Source organism: Gavia stellata, chromosome 2, assembly GCF_030936135.1.
Source record: "Gavia stellata isolate bGavSte3 chromosome 2, bGavSte3.hap2, whole genome shotgun sequence".
Lineage (NCBI taxonomy): Eukaryota > Metazoa > Chordata > Aves > Gaviiformes > Gaviidae > Gavia > Gavia stellata.
Genome location: NC_082595.1, coordinates 51425060 through 51447425, shown reverse-complemented (window position 1 = coordinate 51447425; position 22366 = coordinate 51425060). Strand labels below are relative to the sequence as shown.

The following is a 22366-nucleotide window of genomic DNA, read 5'->3' as shown; positions in this document are numbered from 1 at the left end:
GGGCAGGGTTTGGTCCTTGAACTATAGGTTGGCCAGTCCTAGTCTAATACAACCTTTGATAATCCTATGTATTATCTTGTTTTATATTTCAAAATACAGCATGGGTGGGATTTTTGAAACTTAATATTGTCCCTTTTGCTCTAAAGTCACGTCCATGTTCAAGTGTAGACAATTTGCAGGCCTATTGCACTGCAGTGTGAGTTGGCTAAATGAAACACGGTAGTTTGGAAGCTGCGTGTCTATGTTAACAGCTTATAAGCCCTGCTTAGAGGCGTAGGCTGTTAGTTCAAGTATGGTACTTCACTTGTGTGACTGCATTAATTCAGGTTGGAGTAGGATCCCAATCAGACAGTTCAGAGCATGGGCAGATCAGATGACTGGAAAGACATGCTCCAGTCAGTTGACTGAAGTCCAGCTCCTGTTGGCATGATATTAAGTGTGTCTTTGTTTTGATTCGTCTGTATGCTGAAAGTAAATTTTTTTTCTCTTCAGTGCATGCAACCTCTGAAATAAATATAAAAAAGAAAAGAAAGAGGACTACTGGAAGGGAAATTGAAGAAGGCAGTGAGAGAAAGAAGAAAAAGAGAAAACAGTATCAGCCGAATTATTTTATTTCTCTTCCGATTACTAATCCAGAGGTGATATTCTTTATTATACTAATTTGGTATAACCAGAATTACTTCAACAGCTGCATGTGTTTATAAGAGGAACAGTGTTTTATCTTGAGCAAAATAATTTTTTTCAGGTAATTTTAAAGGAACATTAGCAGGCTATTCAAAGAGTAGCTTTATTTTATGTAACATTCTTGTGAATGAAATTGCTTATCAGGAAAAGACTAGAGGAAAAATATTTATCTTTATTCAGTTTGTCAGTCTTATGGATTTCACATTATTTTGACTAAAGCTGGCTTAAATTTCCCCTCTGTACTGTTCCAATATTGCTTATTTTGTCATTCACTTAGAATAAGGAAGAGAGACATTCCTGTTTAATTTAACAAGAAAATCCCTAGGAATATTTTTAGCTCTCCTTATAGATAGGAATTTAAACTTGGATCTGTTGCTGTTTTAACTAGGCAGTTTGTAGTTTAACATTTTCCAGTAAAATTGATCATCTCACTTAAAATTCAAACAACCTATTGTTTTAGTGAGATGTTGTTCAAATGGATTCAAGAATTGAAGAGAGCTCTTTAAGAAAATGTATTTTCTTGTAGTTAGCATGCGTTGTCTCATTTAGACAGTGAATGAGAATGATGTACATGATGTGGGATGTCTCTGGTATGGCTTAGATACCTTTTGGGTCTGCAAAGAAGGAAAGTAGGTGCATTATGTTTAAAAAGTTAAACCCAACAGTTTACCACCATTTCCAAATTTAGGTTTATTTTTTAATACCAGGAGCTATCTAAGGTGAATTTTAACTCATCCTACATCTGTACTATCTGTTCTCTGAGAAAGTAAAAGTTTAAGAGAGTCCAAAATTAAAATAAACCAAAGTATGTTTGAAAATTACAGTGCAGTCTTTGATTCTTCAAAACATACTATGTGAAGAAGAGATTATAGAGGTTGGTTTTATAAGATCCAGAATAGCCTGACATGAATATTGTGGGAGATCTTTTGTGTCTCTTACTCTGAAATATCTTTTCTTCCCGTCTTTTCCATGATTTAACAAGTGCAAGAATAATGTACAGGATGTATAATCTGATAATTGAGAATTCCTGCTCGCGATTGTTATTATGTTGAATGGCTGGTTGAGTGGACAAGTCTTAACTATGCATGCTTTTTTATATTTCATGTATTTAGTCTTATTTACAGAGGTAATGGAACAGCTATATTAAATCTCCAAGCATACAGGAATTCCAGGACATTGCTAGAAAGCTTTGTTTATACTTGTCTTAGATGTAGAGTTGTTCTGAAAGTAGAAAATACACAGTGGAATTTGTATAGACAACATTAGCCAAAATTTAGACTTAAGACACCTGGTTTCTTGATGCCAGAGGGAATCTGGTAATTACTGGTACTATTTCAGTTAGTAATGAGAGACCTTTCTTTTTTTGAGGATCTGATTTTATTCCAGTGAAGTGTTTTAGGCATTAATACTCTTTCTTCATGTTTTATGTAGTATTTTAAGCTTTACACAGAGAACCATTCTGTAATAAGGGATATTTCTGGAGCATTTAATGAACTGTTCCTCTTGGAAATTAAATGGTTTCCTTGTTTTCATTTTAATTATGTTTTGAATCTTCAGAAATAAAAAGTGTTTTTCCATTAATTTTAAATTTATATTGAACTTTGCATTATTACTTGTGCAAAAATAGTTAAGTGATGATTATCATTGTATCCTTCTCTGGTAATTTTTTTTAAGTTATGTTTCATCTGATGTGTTATCACTTGATAGGTTAGCCTTTCAGGGTCCTCCACTCTTCATTATAATTATAATCTGTTAAATCTTTGAAGTTTACAGTCTTTATATTTACTTACTAGTAGTATCCTTGCAATAAGCGAAACTAAGTTATTTTATTACTCTTCAGAATAACGTATTTCAAGTAATGGGAGAGGGGACCTTGAAATCAGTATTTGAGGCCTTATTTTGGAGCACTTTTTAAAATAATCTGTTGAGTATGATCTTCCTTCAGACATTTCTTTTAGTTAAATTAGGAAATGTCAAGTTAAAAGAAATAGCATGATAACAGTTGAAATGTAACATGAAACTTTGTAAGGTAATGTAAATAGCAGGTTAAATAGCAATTTAAAGTTTTTATTTATGCAGTGGGTCATAACTAGTTATACAGAGATGCAGAAAGAGTCCTGGTTTACTTAATTAAAATTCAGCGCACTCAACTGTTAATTGCACCTTAGATTTATTGAAGAAAACAGAGTGAATCTGAAGTTATATCATGCATTGTGATGGCACAGCTATGCTACAGCTATTGTGTTACATTTTGATCACATAACTGCTGGGAAAACATATTAAAAATAAATTCCTGAAAATCACAAAAATGTACTTGAAAACTTTTTTTCTTCTTTCCAGATAGTATAGATTGTGTAGAATGTTGTCACTTTAGCCAGAGAGAGAGAACATGCTCAGTCTTCTTTCTATTTTGCCTTTATCAAAAAGGCAGCTCATTTCATACTTTCCTGGTGGGTTCAGCAATAGCTTGTCTCTGGAACCGCTAACTGGCCATCTTTGGAATTAGTCCTGTTCCAAAGGTATGTTATTTGTTAGGTTTTTAGCTCGATTTCCTAATGGAGTTTATACAGGTGTGAGCCCGCCTATCCGTTTGCCTTGTTTGCCTGATTGCAAAACCCATTGGGGTTTTCTGGGTTTTGAACCTGCTGTGGGTTTTCAACCTATCATCCAAATTTGGATAAGAAAATTGACATCTCGGAGGTACTAATTTCCTACAGTTTTTGTGGAATTGGTGCTTGCATAAAGGCGAGAGCCTTGAAGGAACATGCTTGGGTTGAAGACTGTCGTGTGAGTGTGGCAATTTCCTATTCTTCTAGACCTGCCAGCTGACGAATGAATATCTGCATGTTTGTTAGCCAGTCAACCCCTTATAGCTGAAAATCAGCCACAGCATGTGCTGCTTCTTGCCCAAGCCAGAACTGAACTATGTGAGGGAGCTGGAGGTAGTTTAGGACATGAGCAGGGACTTGGAAATACTGCTGAAAGAAACTATATGGGTAAGGGGATGTGGGGTATTGGATGCTAATCTGGATAACATTTATCTTTTTCAGAGCTAGGATGGTCTTACTGCTGTGATAACACAGTTCCACACCTGTCTTCTGTTTTCTGAAGGGCTTCTAGACTTATATGTATTTTTCTTTTCTTTGCCAGCTCTCAGGTGCAAATTAAATTTAGAAGCAATAGTTGAAAATTTAATAAAATTGTAATTCATATGATAGGTGATTTAATTTTTGAGGTTTGGTTTTTTTTTTCTTTACAGGGATAACTGTATTTCCTTTAGTTTATAAACGTAAATAATTATGCAGTCAACACATTGTAATTATCAGGGACTATGTTTACCAGTTTTTCCTTAAATGTGGGTTAAATTTCTCCTACATCTGAGACAATAAAAGTGCTTTTTATCCAGGATAAGATCAGTTCTAGTGTGTGAAGGAAGATGGTCTTATTACAACATGATTTATGATCAAAATGTTGGTGCAATTTTCTTCATATGTTTTACACTACGTAAGATACTTGTGGTTTTGTAGATGCCATATCACCTTTTTCTGGCAAGTGGCTTTTACCTTCCTACCTCCTCCCCACCCAAAGAGTTGGTTCCTTTCAGTTATAATTTGGTTTTAATTTATATGGGACTACTAGATATCTATGGCACATTAGGTAAAACTTGTGCATGTCAAAACTCATCTTAAGAAATTTGGTCAGAAAAATACTGACCACTCCCATTAGAGTGTGTTTTTTTTAAGGAAATTTATGTATTCCTTACGATTAACAGAGCTACCAAAATATATCAAGGCTTTTTTTTTTTTAACCTAAGAGCTACTTGTGCTTGTCTTATAAAAGTCAATATGTACAGTATATTTATGAAGCATTCAGCACTGAGTTTCAAATAAATAAAAAAAAATCACGTTGAAGTTTTCTGCATGCTGCTTTTAGACTTTATACACCAAAGCTGATTTGTCTGTAACGTCTTTGCTTACCATGCTTTAAGAAATAACCCATTTTTTCAGATGGTCAAGGTTATTTGATTTGATTTAATTTCCACTAACATAGTTAAGAATTGTTGCAGGGTTGCTTTTTTTTTTTTTTTTTTTTTAAATCACTACAACTCAACTATCATAATGGCAAGCACAGTCAACATTTTGGATACAATTCATAAAGCATGTATAACTATACAAATAATTTTCAATGAAGAAAATGTAATCCAAATAATTTTAAAGAAAAAAGAGTGATGAAGTTAGAACTGTATACATGTTGTATGGAAATTCATTAAAATATGTTTGAAGAAAGTACATAAACTACATCTGTCTATTGGACAGTATAATCAGAATTGTAAATCAGGTATCTCTATAAATTATTTACTGAATATTCATGTTTTCTGTGTGCTTGATCCTGCAAAGATCTCTTTCTTTTTCCAGACACTTCTCTGCACGTGGCAACATACAAGTTTAGCAAAGCAGGCAGAGAAAGTCCTTGACGAAGCCTTTTATTTGGATTACTGGCAGTGTAGAACTGGATGATCTTAATCTGCTCCAGGAATTTATCATATTTATGGAAGCAAACTCCTATTAAGATGTGATGGGGAGTGTCCAGTGATTTATTAATCACTCCATTTGTACCCACTTTGAGTTTACTTGGGTCAATTAGCACAGCTTTGTCAGAGGATAAAACTTTCTTCTGCTAGAATGGTTTTTACATTTTATTTCAGTTTGTGTACTTTCTTGTTCACTTGCATAATGTGATACGGTAATTGTAATGGCTAACTGTTGTTTCTGTGTCTGTCTCTCTTCCCAGATTACTGGCAGTATTCAGGCTGTGCAAGATGCAATAATACAAAAGGATCAAAGGCTCTCCAAAGCAATGGTTCACTCTGGCTCATTGCATGTCACCATGTTAGTGATGCATTTATCCAATGAAGAAGAAATTAGCATGTAGGTATTTAGTGTTAAATTAGGTATGTACAAGTATTTTTGCTGGAGGAGTTCATAAAAAGACTAGAAGGGATAACTGATGCTTATTTTTTGTCAGCCCTAAATTACTAGGCTTACTGAACATTTAATTCATATTGTTCTTAAAATGCTAATCTTAATATTAGCCATTTTCATAATTTACGGTATGTCGTGGGCTCTGAACAAAATATGCTTTTTTCCCTAGCATTTTTCATACTGTGTGCTGAACTTGCATGCACGAATCTCATGTTTGCTGAATTAATTATTTTAAAACAATGCTTTGATAAAGGGGACACTGAACAGATTAACAGGGGAATTTTCAGAATTTCATAGTTTAGCAAATGTTATAAGCCAAATTAGTAATTGTCACTGAAAGACTTTAATGAAATAAACCTTAGCTCCAAGCTAATGCCTCATGTTATAGTTATAGGGTTTTTTTATGTCCCTAAATAAATTTATTATACTCAAAATTTAAGAACACTAAAAGAGAGGTGGCTATTAGGCCTTAACAAAAGTATAATTTTTGTGTTGCTATAGTGATGTGATATAGCTGAATTTTTGATCATATAAAAGGTAGAAAAGTTTTGGAAAGGCATGTGTCATGTCTAAGTGTTAGATGTGACTACTTGCTTTATAAAAATGCATTTCTTTGGTGTTTTTTACTGTTTACCACATGCTGTACTGCTATCTGACAAGCCTGCTTTAACATACAAGTTCAATGGTTAATACAAAGATGTTCAGACTTCTAAGTCTATCTATACAGCTGTAATTTATGAAAGTTCAGAATAATAATTTGTGTGTCCAGCTGTAATTTTGACTTGAAATGAAAACATACATTGTATTTTATAGTCCTGCTTTACACAGACTTTCTCAACAGTCTCTATTTAGATGTGGTATCCATTGGCCTGCATATGTGATGTCTCTATATTTGCACATTGTAATTGCAGAATTGAGATTGCAAACACTTTGGTAACTGCAACAGAGTGTTATGTAAAATGCTGATAAATGGCCTACTGGCATTATATGAACATCTGGAAATCCTCCATTGCTTGTGTGTCAATTTTGTAGTGAATTGGTAATGAATGAAAATTCATCAGATCCTTATAAGTCTGTGAAAGAGTAGCCTCATGGTTTCATCTCCCCCAGATCAGTTCTTTCAGGGGCCCTCTGTCATATATCTATATATATGTCTGTATATATCTTACTGTTTTTTTCTGCAGTGTTAGCAGGCATGCGGTCCAGGTACTGAATTATCTAGATCAAATAATGAATAAGTGCAGTAAGACATTGCTTTGGTTATGGTAATACAGTTACAAAATAATGTGTCTAATAAGTGTGTGTTGAATAATTTTTCCCCAGAAGGTTTGGCTGTTAAAGTGCAGATTGCTCATAAGAAAGCGAGAATCCAAAATAGAATGTAGGAACCATTTGGTAGTCAAAGCCATGCCTCTAATAAGTAGAAGTATTTTGGCTAAAAATGTTTAACACACCTAAAAATAATGAGATAGCAGTGTATCTAAATCAATTGCCCTGCTTGTTTTTCATGCTTGTTTCCTTGAATGATATATCCTTGAGGATACACTCTTACCTCTTCTGTGTGGATGCAAGTCTGTCAGCATCCTCGTCTCCAACAGTCTGATCTGAAGGGAGAGAAACAGATAGCCAGGAACATGTGCCTTTTGTCTCTTGGAGTAGGCACACCAGCTTTCTCCTGCCCTGGTTGGTGAACAAACTGTGGTAGCACCTGAAAATCGGTGAGAACAACCACCAACTGTGTGGGCAAGATTTTTTTTAGAAAGAATTTGAAGTATGAACTTTTTAAAAAGGGAATGTGAGAGGACATCTCAAAGGCAAGTGTGCCTCCTCATGAATATTTTTTAGAGTCCTAAACTGTATATCAAAACAAATATTCCCAAATACAGTATCTTCTGCTACTCCTTGAGCTCCTTCTTAGCTTTTACTGTCCGACTGCCACCCAAGCACTTACGGAGTTCTTCTCTGCCTCTCCCAGCAGAACTCCACAGTCCGGGCATCCAGGAGCTGTCCTCTAGTCAGCAGCAGCTTCCCCAGTGATTCACCCCTTCCCTGGCCAGATGCCTCCTACAGGTATCTAGCTCAGCTATCCTCAGGTATTCTAGATTGCATTTTCTATTATATGGGATTCTTATTTTTTTTTCATAACTGATGTTTTCTGTTTAATCTTTTGAGAGAACTTGAAGAATAAAAAGTTGAATTTTCCTTTCCTTGCTTCGCCGATTTTTTGATACCAGGTTAATGGAAAGAAACCAAGATCCAGGCTGGCAAAAGAACGTGTGTAACGTAGGGTGAGAGTAATCCCCCAAACGATGTGCAGCTAGTCACCTGGGCATCTGAGAGTTCACAGATCCTTAGGTTTGGATCCATTAAGTTACTTAGATTATCTACAGTTTTTCTACCGTGCTTGCACAATAGTGCCTCTGTCTATACAGAAACGAAATGTGTTGAACACTATTTGAAGTCAAAACACGTGATAAGAATGTGCTAAACATAACGTTCAATTCAGCACAAAGCCCTTTGTATAGTATTTAGCATATACAGCTTTCACCCTGAAAATGGAAGATCTGTATTCTAGGCTGCTCTTTCTAAGGGAATCCAGACCTGCAATTCCCATGCGAGTTTCCTAACTGATTGGCTGTGATCTAGCCTTCATGAATGCACTTTACATCTCTCTTTGTAGGACTATATGAAATCATAAATGTGAGATTTTAAAAGCCATAAAGAAAGCAAGCAAGCAAGAGTCATGACAGCACTCCCTTCAAGCAAAGGAGTTCTAGTCTGTGCTAACTGTATGCATAGTCATGGGATCAGGTACTAGCAATCAACATGCCTGCCTTCGCAGTAAATGCCTTTATTACCAGACTATAGTGTCAAGTTCTTCTTGCTTGTTATTTGTCAAAGACTCTGTGAATCTAACCTTTTCATTATAAATATGAGAGCTAAAAGGATTCAGTTTGGCTTTTTTTTGCAAGGTTGCTTTTTCTAACAAGTAATCAAAATCAACAAATCAGACATTTCTAAAGAAACTACATCAATTTTAAGTGGTATAATATTTACATTACAACAATATAGAAAAAAACAGGCACTGCTTCTATAATCCTGGTTTGTATTCACTTAGAATATGCTGCTTAATTCTCTTTTTTGTTTCCTTACTCCACTTTGGAGCAAAATGCTTGTAAACGTTTTTGTTATCCCTGTGGGTTAGTTGCACTGAGTGTAACTACTCTTTGGCATCATAAATACTGTTTGGTATGGAATAACAAGAAAATACCACTGTTGTGTTTGTTGCTGTTGACTTCAGTGGAAATGTTTGTCCTTGTGCATTATTCTTAGAAAGCAATTGTTAGATGTTGTAAAGTGGTTGGTAGAATACAAATATACAAAATATGCTAGAGTGAGATGACAGCTATTTTTCTAAAAATTTTAGCGTTTACAAGATTATATATAAAAGAAAAAGTAGAACTAGATCTTCAGTGACACAGTGCTAAACTGAAAACACACTGCACTGTTTGAATTGACCTTTCATAGACCTCATCAGGTAGAGTTGAGCTGGTCAGTGAGTTCTGCAGCACACCCTAGAGTATGGAAATATAAATCTTTGTTCAGCTTGGGAACAGAGCTTTCCATGACTCTCTGTGTACCAGTTCTCAGAGGCAAAAAATCCAGAGATGGGTTTTAGGTATGTGCATGATTCACTACTTGAAAGCCTGCTGCAGTCATACACAGTGTATTTCAAATATCTGTACTTGTTTTGGAACAATTTTCAGGTTCATGTCGGTAAATAAATCTACATATTATTACCTGTGAAATAATCTGACAAGTATAATCAGTATTAGATAGTGGTTTTGAAAGGTCTTGAAGTATAGCACATATGGAAGACATAGGAACAGGCTTGTCTAATGGTGATAAAAGGGTAGGTAAGTGTTAGAGACTATGCACAAAGAAAAAAGTCTTTGCCAAGGAACAAGAAATGGCATTGTTGTTTAAAGTGGTTATATAGGAGCTAAAGTACTTCTAGGTTGTAGATTAAAGCCCTATAAAAAAACCACAGGAGGACTATATCAATCAAGGATATTTTGTCATGTAATCAACCTTAACTTCTCTCTTAACTTGGCCTGCATTTTAATTAAATGCATAGTTCTCATCAAGAGTCCGTCTTGTTAAACGCAATGGAAACGTGTGTAGAGTTGTTTGTAATTGTACAGGCTTAAAGAATATAATTTAGCCTACTTTAGAAATCATAGTGAAGGCTTTCATCCAGCTAGGACAGAAAAAGTAAAATAAACTCTCTTGAGAGTTTTTAACCTGTCACTGCCATCTAGCGTTTATGAAGTCAACATCGATTTAGTGAAAAGTTTAAATGCAGTTTTGTTGAATAGAATTAAAAACTCTGAGCATGTGAGAGATCTTTTAGAAGACAGTAAGAATGTTTACATAGTTTTTGTTTAGCATGTGAATCACTTCAAGTGCAGGTCAAAACAAATACTTCATGTAATCATGCATGCACTTAATATAGCTAATTAAAATGATTATTAAAAGGCTACGGGGTTTGCTCCTGTTTCTTAAGTTACATGTAGATTATGTGTGCATGCTACTTATATCTTAAAGAAAGTAAGCATCCATTTAGATAGTACTTCTTTTAATAACAGTTCTCAATTAGCTTAACAGTAATTTCCATATAATTTTATCATTATATATATATATAATGTCACTAGCCTCTGTTTGTAATATTAAATAAACTCTGTAATAACTTTGAATGAAGCAGAATCTTAGAGTGCTCAGTTGAGCTATCCAGAGATGAAAAAAGTGAATTAATTTAAGAATGGAAACCCAAACGCTTCCAAGTAAGCATCTTATTTAAATGGGATGCACAGAGTAATAGAGACACTATCATCTTTATCTCTGTCCTCAAGACAACTAGCTATTAAGTCTTTTGAGGAATTACAGCTGCTGCTAGTCTGCCTTATTATTTATGTGGTTTTACAGTAGGGTGTATGAACCAGTTTTCCTTTATAAAATGGTAATAATAATACTGACTGCATTCATAGGAAGTAGTGCAAAAGTACCTGAGTAGATAATAAATTGATACTAATAAATCTTTGTGAGATTTTTTGATAGAATGATTAATAGCAATGTAAACAGTATTAATGTATTTGACTTTCATATAGATATTTTCTTTCCTCTTGACAGAGCAGTTGGTGCTCTTTCAGACAGCAAGGATTTTGTAGAAGATCTCCTGAAAGGAAAAACCGTGGATTTGTCTTTTCAAGGAATTGATCACTTCAAAAATGAAGTTGGATTTGTGAAGTTGGCAGAAAATGATCATACAGCTATACTTACGGAAATAGCAGGTACAGCTTGTCAATCTAGTTTAAGTGCTTTAAAGACTTCTTGACAACCTAGATGAGAGTGGAGCACAACGATAAATTGGTGCTAATTTAGTCAACATCAATTTACCTTTAACAACTGCAAAGGCTACATGACGAATTTCCCAGCATAGTTCAAAAGGATATTAATGAATTACAGACAGTACTGTTCTCTGATACCTTTTTATTTAGTATATGTGAAAAATGTAGTGCAGGTTTGTAGATGGATATAAAGGCTCCATTGTACTCCAAGTACTGTATGCTGTTTCTCAGCTGATATTTATACCCCTTTCAATTTGTATATTCATACTTACTGACTTTAAGAACTGTATCTTTGATGCATCTTACCTGACTTGCAAAGTTACATAGTTCTCTCCTTTGTGTTCATGCTGAGTAGAGCACTGAAACAGTGACATTCTTTCCTCTTCTGTGGTCTGGGGAGTCTTTAAGTTTTGTGTTTCCTGTATGTTATACATATCACTCTTAAATCTCAGTGAATTAACTGTAACTTACCACTCCCACAGGTATAAGTGCGTATATATATATGCATATATATGTGTACATATATGTACTTTATACATACACTTCCATTTATGTATAACGTAAAATCTGGACTTTCTCTGCACTCCTGGAGGATAAGGGGAATTCAGGAGAAGGACATGACTCATCTGCCCGAGGAATGGAGTTGGATTCCATGCTGCTTTAGCCTGAAATTTTTTTTGGAGCAGTTGTGGAACCAGTCTGTGGCTTATTCAATGTTAATTGCCCTCCTTTAGCAATTAGGAAGTTACTGAAAGATAGGGCAGGTACATGCTACTATGCATGTGCACTCACATGTTCACTTCAAGAGCGAAACTCTCAGTTCTGTCTTAACAGTGAAGCTAAGGCCACTGCCTTTGCCAGTCAGATAAAATGGATCCAAAGATACAGTTTAAGTGGGTAGGAATATATAAATTAAAAGGAGTGTAAATATCAGCTGAGAAACAGCAGTCAGTACCTAGACCAAAAAAAGGTAGAGTGGATTGTTTTATCCGTGAGTCTATACTTAAACTATGTTGTTTACAGATATTAAATAAAAAGTCTCAGAGAACAGTACTGTTTGTAATTCATTGGTGTCCTTTAAAACTATCCCAGCAATTCCAGCTATTCCTTGGAAAGACTCTTTTAAAGAGTTTTTCAGTATTGATGAATTATCTTTTGTGCTCTGAGGAATGTGAGGTCACACCATTTTTTTATGGTGTAATAACCCATATAGGACATTTTGCAGAGTAGCAAAGACTGCTGCTGTCACGCTACCTCTTCTCAGTCCAGTACAGAGAAAAAAATTGAAAGTCTTTATTAATACAGTGCTTTCTCTAGCAATTCATTAGTTCAATTGCTGAAGTGCCTTTAGCAAATGTTTAGTATTTTTTAACTTACATTTTAAAGAAAGGTTGAATAGAAGACGGTGAGCTTTTCAGCTTACCAAATTTTTTATGCTGTTATTGGGCAATGCTTTATTATTTAAGCAGCGCTTGTTAGACAAGTATTTCTAATATTCATTATGGTAGAAACTGAATGGTACTTACAGCCTCCAGAGAGACTTTGGTTGTCAAATAATCCCGTAAGTATTTCAAAGATTGAATCTACCAAGTATTTCTTCAGTCCTTTGGATGATATGCTTCCTCATCCTTGTCTTTGAGTTTGTCTTTAGATTTCTTTTAAAGGTGACAGAATATTGTACGTATGCTGTTTTATAAACAATGAGATAATTAATAAACTGTGTTCCCTTTCAATACCTCTTGTGAAAGAAGATGAATGGTTTCTGTTAGTGACAGTAACTTTTGATTTTGAGCAGTTTATAGCTAATTATTAAGAACTCCAAAATAATTGAAGTTGCTAGACATAGAGAGCCAAATATCTTTTAACTACAGGAAAAAAAGGAGTTTGTTATGTGTGATTTTCTACACACCTTTATTGGGTTTGCATGGCAATGTTTTGGTAGCGGGGGGGCTACAGGGGTGGCTTCTGTGAGAAGCTGCTAGAAGCTTCACCCATGTTCAATAGAGCCAATGCCAGCTGGCTCCAAGATGGACCCGCTGCTGGCCAAGGCCGTGCCAATTGGTAGTGGTGGTAGCACCCCTGTGATAACATATTTAAGAAAGGGGAGAAAAACCTGCGTAACTGCAGCTGGAGAGAGGAGTGAGAATATATGAGAGAAACAACCCTGCAGACACCAAGGTCAGTGAAGAAGGAGGGGGAGGAGGTGCTCCAGGCGCCGGAGCAGAGATTCCCCTGCAGCCCCTGGTGAAGACCATGGTGAGGCAGGCTGATTCCCCTGCAGCCCATGGGGGTCCACAGTGGAGCAGATATCCACCTGCAGCCTGTGGAGGGCCCCACACCAGAGCAGGTGGATGCCCGAAGGAGGTTGTGACCCTGTGGGAAGCCCATGCTGGAGCAGGCTCCTGCCAGGACCTGTGGAGCCGTGGAGAGAGAAGCCCACGCTGGACCCACACTGGAGCAGTCTGTTCCTGAAGGACTGCACCCCAAGGAAGGGACCCATGCTGGAGCAGTTCATGAAGAACTGTAGCCTGTGGGAAGGACTCATGTTGGAAGAGTTTGTGGAGGACTGTCTCCTGTGGGAGGGTCCCCAGGCTGGAGCAGGGGAAGAGTGTGAGGAGTCCTCCCTCTGAGGAGGAAGGGGTGGCAGAAATTATGTGTGATGAACTGCCTGCAACCCCCATTCCCCATCCCCCTGTACAGCTGGAGAGGGGGAGGAGGTAGAGAATTCGGGAGTGAAGTTGAGCCTGGGAAGAAGGGAGGGGTGGGGTGAAGGTGTTTTAAGATTTGGTTTTTATTTCTTATTACCCTACTCTGATTTGATTGGCAATAAATTAAATCAATTTTCCCCAAGTGGAGTCTGTTTTGCCTGTGACGGTAGTTGGTGAATGATCTGTCCCTGTCCTGAGCTCGACCCATGAGCCTTTTGTTGTATTTTCTTTCCCCTGACCAGCTGAGAAGCGGGAGTGATAGAGCAGCTTGGTGGGAACCTGGCGTCCAGCCAGGGTCAACCCACCACAACATCTTAGACTAGTGAATCAGATTTTGATCAGAGTTAGACAAGTAAAAGATGAGATCAGATTTCGACCTTTGTTTTTCAGTTTGACAGTCCATCCTAGCAGACAAACTCAGTACTGTCGAATTTAGCAAACAAGCAAACCTGTGTTTTCTTTGTAAAGTGCTGATACACACCGGTGAGCATTCTTTGCTTATATTAGAACTAAAGCTGTATATTATTATTTTCAGTTAACACTGCTGTTTAGTAAGAATGTTTATTTCAGTGCTTACTTTTGCCAACCAAATAGATAATTTCTTGGCCTTAGGCCTGTCATTCAGTCTCTAGACTTACACAGTGATGTTTGTTTCATCTGGATTTAGTTCTGAAACAGAGTAGGGAGCTGAACATTGCCAGAAGAAAATGGTAAAATGACTGAAAATGTTTAATGGTATGACTTCAGTATATGCTATCTTAACATTTCTTAGTGACTGTCATAACTGTAACTTCTGAATTGCTGCTGATTTCAGGGTATCTTTTTGTGCCTTCTTGCAAGTGCTAATATTTTTTCATAACAGGTAACCTATAATTCATGAAAGCAAATTCAGTTTTTGTATTGATGTTTGTGCCATAAAAAAAGTTTTTAGGTCTGTAATTATGTAACACTGAAGATTATACAAGTGTGTTTCAAAAGTTAGCTTAGTTACATATTAAATTAGTGGAAAGGCCAGGTATGAGCAGGAAGAAAATTAATACACTAAATAGTTTCTATGTATGTCTTCATTAGATTAAATTGCAAAGAATTTAATATAAGTAACCTGATAAAAATAGATGATTTCTTATTATACAGGTGTCCTTCAGGGCAGTGCAATTTGGAATGTGAGATAATATTAAACAAAAGAATCCAAGTGAACTCTTCAGAACTGATGAGGTAAACAAGAGAGTCATTAAGATTCTCCCTCCTCCCCCAAGCGTATCACATGTATAATTCCTTTAATGTAAGAGTACACTTGCAGAGTTAATTACAACACAGTTCAGTTTGCATGCAAAACATTAGCAGACGGTCCTCTAAGGGCCAAACCTCCTACTGAAGGTGTTGCATTTTGGGGAAAAGACCACGTGGTACTTTCTGGGCTGTATTTGACACAATAAATATACCTTCTAATGTAAAGAATCATACTAGCAGAAATGTGCCCTTGAGTTTATTTTCTGTAATGTAGTTCATATATTAATTCAAAACAGGCTGTATGTCAAAATTATGCCTAGTATTCCTGTTCTGTGGATAGTATCCTGAATACACAATTTTAGAGAGACAGCTGCAAGAGACTATATTGGAAACTCTTTTCTGCTGGGCTTCTGTCAGATTCTGCGTGAAGATTGCTTTCGGCTCTTCATATATACTGCTGTGAGGTTATATATGTTTGACAGAAATTAATTGTCACAAGTTTATTCTGCCTCCTAGTACAGCTTGCCTGTGATATAACTTGTGTCCCTAGAAGACTGCAATTTTAAAACTGAAGTTGGCAGAAAGAATAAAAAATATACATTATTGCCTGAAGGATGTTAATCATTCTGTTGTTGTCCATGGAACAGTAAGGAGAGATCAATTCTGTAGCTGGTTTGATTTTTGGCAAGACCTAAGCTTAGTTTTTTACAGAATTACTGTTTTGCTGCTTCAAGATTATGTTTGGTTTCTGTTATGATCTAAGGTGAATTTTGACTTCATGTGTTATTTTGTGTTCTGCATGGATGTTGAAGGAGAAATATTGATAACACAAACAATAGAAAATATAGGAAGTTAAATTAGCTTCTTGTAAGAACCCATTTAGTTCCATAAATTATATGGAAATTCATTTGATACCAATAACGTCTGAATGTGGTACAGCATTATAATGGTAAGTGCATGTCTGCTAATGCCAATGTGAATGTAAGTTTGCCAGAGAAAAAAGTTCAGGAAAAGCAGAGCTAGTATGGATCTTCTGTTTGTTGTGATTTGCTAGTTATTTCCCAACAATCCATTAAAAGACATTAGCATCATATAATTATCTACCATGAATAGTGCTTAACTGTTATGACAGAAATTTGAGGATTATTTTAATCACTCTTTGTCCAAGTCTTTTTAGAAATTCTTAGCTAAAAGCGACGTATACACTTACAGTGATTCTTAAAAAAACTCTTCATTTCTTGTGCTTTGCTACACTACAGAATATTTGAAGTGCTAACTGCATTTGGAAAAGGTAATGAATCATTTGGCTTCAATTTTCATCTTGATAATTATATTGTAAATGCTATTTGAAGCTGATAAAAGTGAATAAGTGAATCCTGTTTTTTATCCGCAGGATTTGCAGATTTTGGTTTTATGGGTGAATGATGCATGTTATGGTCTAACCATCAGAGGGAGCTTGTATTTCATGAACAAAAAAGTTACTCTTCTGTTTATGCAGACAACTATTTCATTTGCTTTTGGTCCTTTGTTTTTAAGAAATGTTGTTTTGTTGAGTTAAATATTTTAATACAGATAGGACTGCACTAGATAGACATGTAGTACACCTAACTAGTCATTTCCTTTAACTTCAGTTTTCTAAAAATGACATTTAGTCTAACCTCACTAAATTCATTTTCCTAACAGTCCATACTAGAGAGAGAGAAATGGAAGGCGAGCCATACTGCCCATCTTCTTCTCCAGGTACATTACAGCTTTACTCAAGCATAAGCTGGCATTGCCACCATCCCAAAGCAGTCCGGCCCCTTTTGTTGTGCTGGGGATTTGTGCAGTCACATGATGAATTCAACTGTGGTTAAATTAACGTTTTTGCCTTTGCCAGCTAAGTTTTAACCTATTCAGTTTGACAGTGCAGTTTAGTGTATAGCTACACGACTGTCAGCACAAAAGATAGGAGCAGTGGCAGGCACGGGGCTGGAGAGGAACAGTCTGTTTGGGCAAGGATGGTGGTTCACGAGCTTCTTTAAAGATTATGAAACCACACATTTAGCATCTGTTTTAGGGTGAGTTACATTGCCCTGACTTCAGAGAGCCTAGAGAAATAGTTTAATTCAGTTAATTTAGTTCACTTTAGTTCCAGATGGCTGAAGCTAAGATAAATGAATTTTGTCTCTTGTCAGTTATTCTTAAATCATTTCACATGATGGAAAAATTGAGAACTCAAAACTGTTGTAATTTTCCATTAAAATAAGTGATTTGTACAAAGTGAACAAAAAGCGCTAGTCCAAATCCATAACAGTTGCATTGAAAATGTACTGTTGTGACATGTTATATTTTCTCCTAGTCCATGTGCCATTAGTTATAGACAAACGCTGACAACAGGGGCAAACATTTTAGTGAAAATAAACAGTTAGTATTAAGGCCTAGTATAACACCAGTTAATTTTATGAGTCTGTGCTTCCAACAGGTAATAGTTGTTAAATACAGTTTGCTCTGGAGCTCAACATTTATTGCATAGGAATATTAAATGCTGTGCTATTGCCAAATCACTTACCTCACCTTTTTTGTGTGTCACATGACAAGTGGAAGAGGCTAAAGTAGATATGCAAGAGCAATAGGCTGGGACAGAGGCCTGACTGTATTGCAGTGCCTCTCCTGCCCTTTGAGTCTACTACTCTTCATGCAGGGTCTTAAAATTTTGATCAACTGCGTGGAAGGAGGCAGAAGGAATGGAAAATATCTTTTCCATTTGCGAAGAAAAATGTGATTTGGCTGTATAACGGCATTTTCAGCAAAGTGCAGAGAGGGCAGATACAAGGGGAAGAATAAGGGTTTAATAGAAAGGAAGTCAGGGTAGCAGGAATAAGTAGAGGATCTGTTTGTAAGGCAAGGAGAAAGTAAATCTTAGGGGAGGATTTTGTCATTTACAGAGCAGGTAATCTCTAATTTGCTGTTGTGTAGTCAGGTTGGACTGGAAGCAAAGTTTAAAATTGTTGCCAGGAATTTATTCAATTAGTAGGGAGCTTGAAACATCTTCAGTTTGTCATAGTATTTTATTTTTGCACCTTGATGTTTATTACGGTTTTTATTCTCACTGTAGTTGTGTATGTGAAATATATAAAACAAACTAACCATGTGCATGCCTGGCTCTGAATCTGCCATTTAATTTCTCCTTGATTGTTTATTGTGAGATGTTTTTGATTGTTAACATCCCACTGTACAGAACACATACGATGATCTGGTTAAAGGCCACTGAGCACTGCTGTATTATTTAATGAAACTGGACATGCTGTTCACTATGTTCATTGCCTTCCTTCCTCTAAAACACCCATTAATGATCTCCACATTTGTTCCTTAATGCTAAAAATGTTTGTCTTGTAAGCCTTACCTTACATATTGGCATCTGTGCACAAAGTGAGGATTGCGTGGTCCGGCTGCTCCTTGGATCCTACCTTATGAATGAGCACATCTTTCTTCTCTATACACGTACGGCAATGGAGAGAAACAGAACAACCCACGCATACTGCTGATACATGTTTGAAATAACCATGTAACTCACTGATACACAATAGTGGTATGGTACCGTGACAACTCACTGTAGAAAAGCCAAAATAATATATAACCAAGTAGAAGTGGAAGAACCACTGGGAAATTGGCTTGACTCTGGTTTACCTTTTGGCACAATGTAAAGCTGACTATTGGCAGAGAAATGCTAGTACTGACGGGGAGAAAAAATAGCCTCCTCTCATAGGGAGAGATGAGAAGCAAGGCCTTTCCTTTTCTTACATCCTGGAGATAAAAATCACCAGCAGATGAGGTAGTGACTGACCCTGATTTTTTTTCATCAGAGATTGGGGATTGCAGAGGTGTTCAGGAGTCACTAGTTTTTGTCAGGCAGCAGCCAGGGACACTACTCAGGTTGATACTATCCTTCATAATGGTCTTAACAGTTTGGTGCTTGATGCAGTCTGTGATTACATATTCCAAACATAACATGATATCTAAAATAATGTATTTTTTAATTCATGGTGCTCACCTCTGGTGACATATAGTGGTAAATACTAGCATCTGAAATTGGATGGCTTTGAGTTCTTCATTGGCTTGGAAATTAGGTCTTGTAAGGCTTTGCAAGTGCATTATGCTCAGTGCTATTAGGAAAGGAAGGATGTCCAGAAGAGCTTCTTTGTAAAAACTAAACTTCTGCTAACCAGTAGCCAACAGAATACTCTTAAAAAACAGCTAAGGACTTAAAAATTTTAACGTGACTCAACATGTTTGTTATAATTGTAGGTGATCTATACTTAGCTTGTCTTCAGCTTCAAGTGTAAAGTAAAAAAAAATTCAATAAAGAGACAGAATACTGTTTCTAAATTCCAAATGTTTTAATTGAGGGAGCATGGTTTAGAGACAAGCAGAAATTAATAGACTGGAAGAAAATGTACATATGTAGCAGTTTTCCGTATCTAATGAAATTTTGGAAAAGGTGGCTATTTCTATTACGGAATATGGCTAAATGTGCAATTTTTCTATGAATCATTCTGTATTGATCTAGTTGTTGAATTTTTGAGCCTTTCCAGTATACAACTGTTCTGGGTAAGTTTCATATATCACATTTCAAGTCCAATTATGGGGAAACAGTTGTCTAATGGATTCAGCTGCATCCAATGTAAGAGAAGCAGATGACATTCAGTAATTGTGACATTATAAAAATAAGGTACAAAATGGTATTGCAGAGTGCTTCAAATTGCATGAAAGACGGTCTGAAAGCTGTCCAAAAATTTGTTCCAGAAAGTCATTGAGCTCGTAAAAATAGCCTTAACTTTTCTAGGGTATACGTTGAAGCTGCAAACATGGTCAGCCTGAGACTAATAAGGGAAAACACAGATCTTGTTTGATTTTTCAGTCTAGCTAGTAATGCTGATGTCTGGGGGAAAGATGGCAGATCCTCATTTGTTAAGACCCACGGGCATTGTCTGTCTATGACTCTTGTCACCAGCGTCTAATTTCTTTCAGTTCAGGCAATCCCCATCATAAACTTTAACCTTCATGTATTTGCTCAGTCTTCAAATCCACTTTCATGCTGTCCGATAAGCCTGGAACTTTCTCTTGCCCACAGCATCCATGCTTCCTTCCCCATTTCTTTTAAAACCCTTCTTGTGGCCACTTCTTCAAAGAGCTGCATGGATATTAATAGCATTACGTTATCTTTTAACCTTCCTGTGCTCTCAGGAAAACATTTCCCTTTGTTTCTTTTTTTCCCCCCCTCCATCTACTCAGATTTCTTTCTATTTTCATTATCTTTGAAGAAGGGAACATTGTGCTAATTATGTTCATAAGTCACCTTAACCAATAAAATGTCACACTTTCCCGAAGTGTCAAATATTGCAAAACTGGAGCTATCTGTAGTACCGGCAACTGTGGCCATTCTCTTGAGCCTGTGATATTTAATAAGTCTATGCCATGAGAAAGCTGTGTGAGAAGTCTGATCACCATGAGAACATGTGTGGACACACATACACACATGTAAATCGATTAAATTTAAAACTGCAATCTCTCTCTGAAGTTATGCTTTCTTTCCTCTGACCTAGTTTTTCATTACGTTTTTTTCTTCATTAGAATTGCCAGGTATGAAAAAAAGATTAATTTAGAAAGATAAAATAGAAGCAGATATTGAACAAAGCTGTTTAGCACAAAATGAAGACACGCAGGCCCTGTGGTTGGTGTTCAGCAGTGTAAGGTGTAGGTGCCCTACTGTCACACATGTTTACAGTGCCATATGATCAGTCTACCCTTTAGAAAACACGGGGTTTAAAATCCTGTGATCAGATGCACATTGGCAAATCACTGGTCTGACACTAAGCTCTTACTGGAGTTATGGGGACACCCTTAGAGGTGCAAATCTTCACCAGCACAGATCTTAATTGCAGAGTGGGAGATAAGACACTGCAGAAAGATGATGATGCATGAAAGAGTGATGGCAAAAAGAATTTGAGCTTTCAGGGGAGAGAAAAGGCTATAATCCACAAGCCTGCGTCAGAATATCACAGGGTAGTGTAAACCTGGTTTTGATAAGATTAATCCTTTGCTGGAACATCAAAGTCAATGAGTCCCCAAATGATGCATTTCAGAGAACCAAACAAAGGAACCAGAGAATGGCTTTGTTACAGATAATTTCAGTTTTAAATAAATGTAACATTTTATTAGCTTACTAACATCAGAAAATAAGCAGGCCGTTGGATGTGTGGGAATACATGCACACCATAACTAAATGACTTAATTTGAACTTCCGTATCTCAGTTTGAAGAAGCAGCAAACATTTATTTGTAGTCTTCAGTTTTGATACATTAATCTGTTGTTCAGCAGCATTTGTGTGCACAGCTGCACAATAGCTTAGTGGGGATTCAGTGTAAATTTATAAATGTTTCCTGCAGACACAATTTAAAATAGTACAAGTAGGTAAGCTGTACTTGTGTATAGATATATAGCTATAGATATAGTAGGCCTATAGATCTAGATACATAGATGTATAGGTTTAGATACATAGATCTATAGATCTATATAGCAGTTATAGAATAGAATCACAGAATCATAGAATCGTTTAGGTTGGAAAAGACCTGTAAGACCATCAAGTCCAACCGTTAACCTAACGCTGCCAAGTCCACCACTAAACCATGTCCCTAAGCACCTCATCCACATATCTTTTAAATATCTCCAGGGATGGTGACTCAACCACGTCCCTGGGCAGCCCGTTCCAATGGCTGGCAACCCTTTCAGTGCAGAAATTTTTCTTAATATCCAATCTAAACCTCCCCTGGTGCAACTTGTGGCCATTTCCTCTCGTCCTATCACTTGTCACTTGGGAGAAGATACCAGCACCCACCTCTCCACAGCCTCCTTTTAGGTAGTTTTAGAGAGCGATAAGGTCTCCTCTTCTCCAGGTTGAACAACCCCAGTTCCTTCAGCTGCTCCTCATAAGACTTGTGCTCCAGACCCTTCACCAGCTTCGCTGTCCTTCTTTGGACACACTCCAGCACCTCAATGTCTTTCTTGTAGTGAGGGGCCCAAAACTGAACACAGTTCAGAGTACAGGGGGACAATCCCTTCCCTAGTGCTGCTGGCCACACTGTTTCTGATACAAGCCAGGATGCCGTTGGCCTTCTTGGCCACCTGGGCACACTGCTGGCTCATATTTAGCCGGCTGTCAACCAACACCCCCAAGTCCTTTTCTGCAGGGCAGCTTTCCAGCCACTTGTTGCCAAGCCTGTAGCATTGCATGGGGTTGGTAGGGCTCGGCACTTGGCCTTGTTGAACCTCATACAATTGGCCTGGGCCCATGGATCCAGCCTGTCCAGATCCC

At 36.9% G+C, this 22366-nt stretch overlaps 1 protein-coding gene across 1 annotated transcript in view; it reads left to right on the top strand.

Moving 5' to 3' along the window:
• AKAP7 (A-kinase anchoring protein 7) overlaps positions 1-22366 on the top strand; it is a 93420-nt gene that overhangs the window by 4077 nt on the left and 66977 nt on the right. The window contains 3 exon segments of the mRNA XM_059833095.1: positions 493-638; positions 5476-5612; positions 10857-11017. Coding sequence (XP_059689078.1) covers positions 493-638; positions 5476-5612; positions 10857-11017 — 444 coding nt within the window.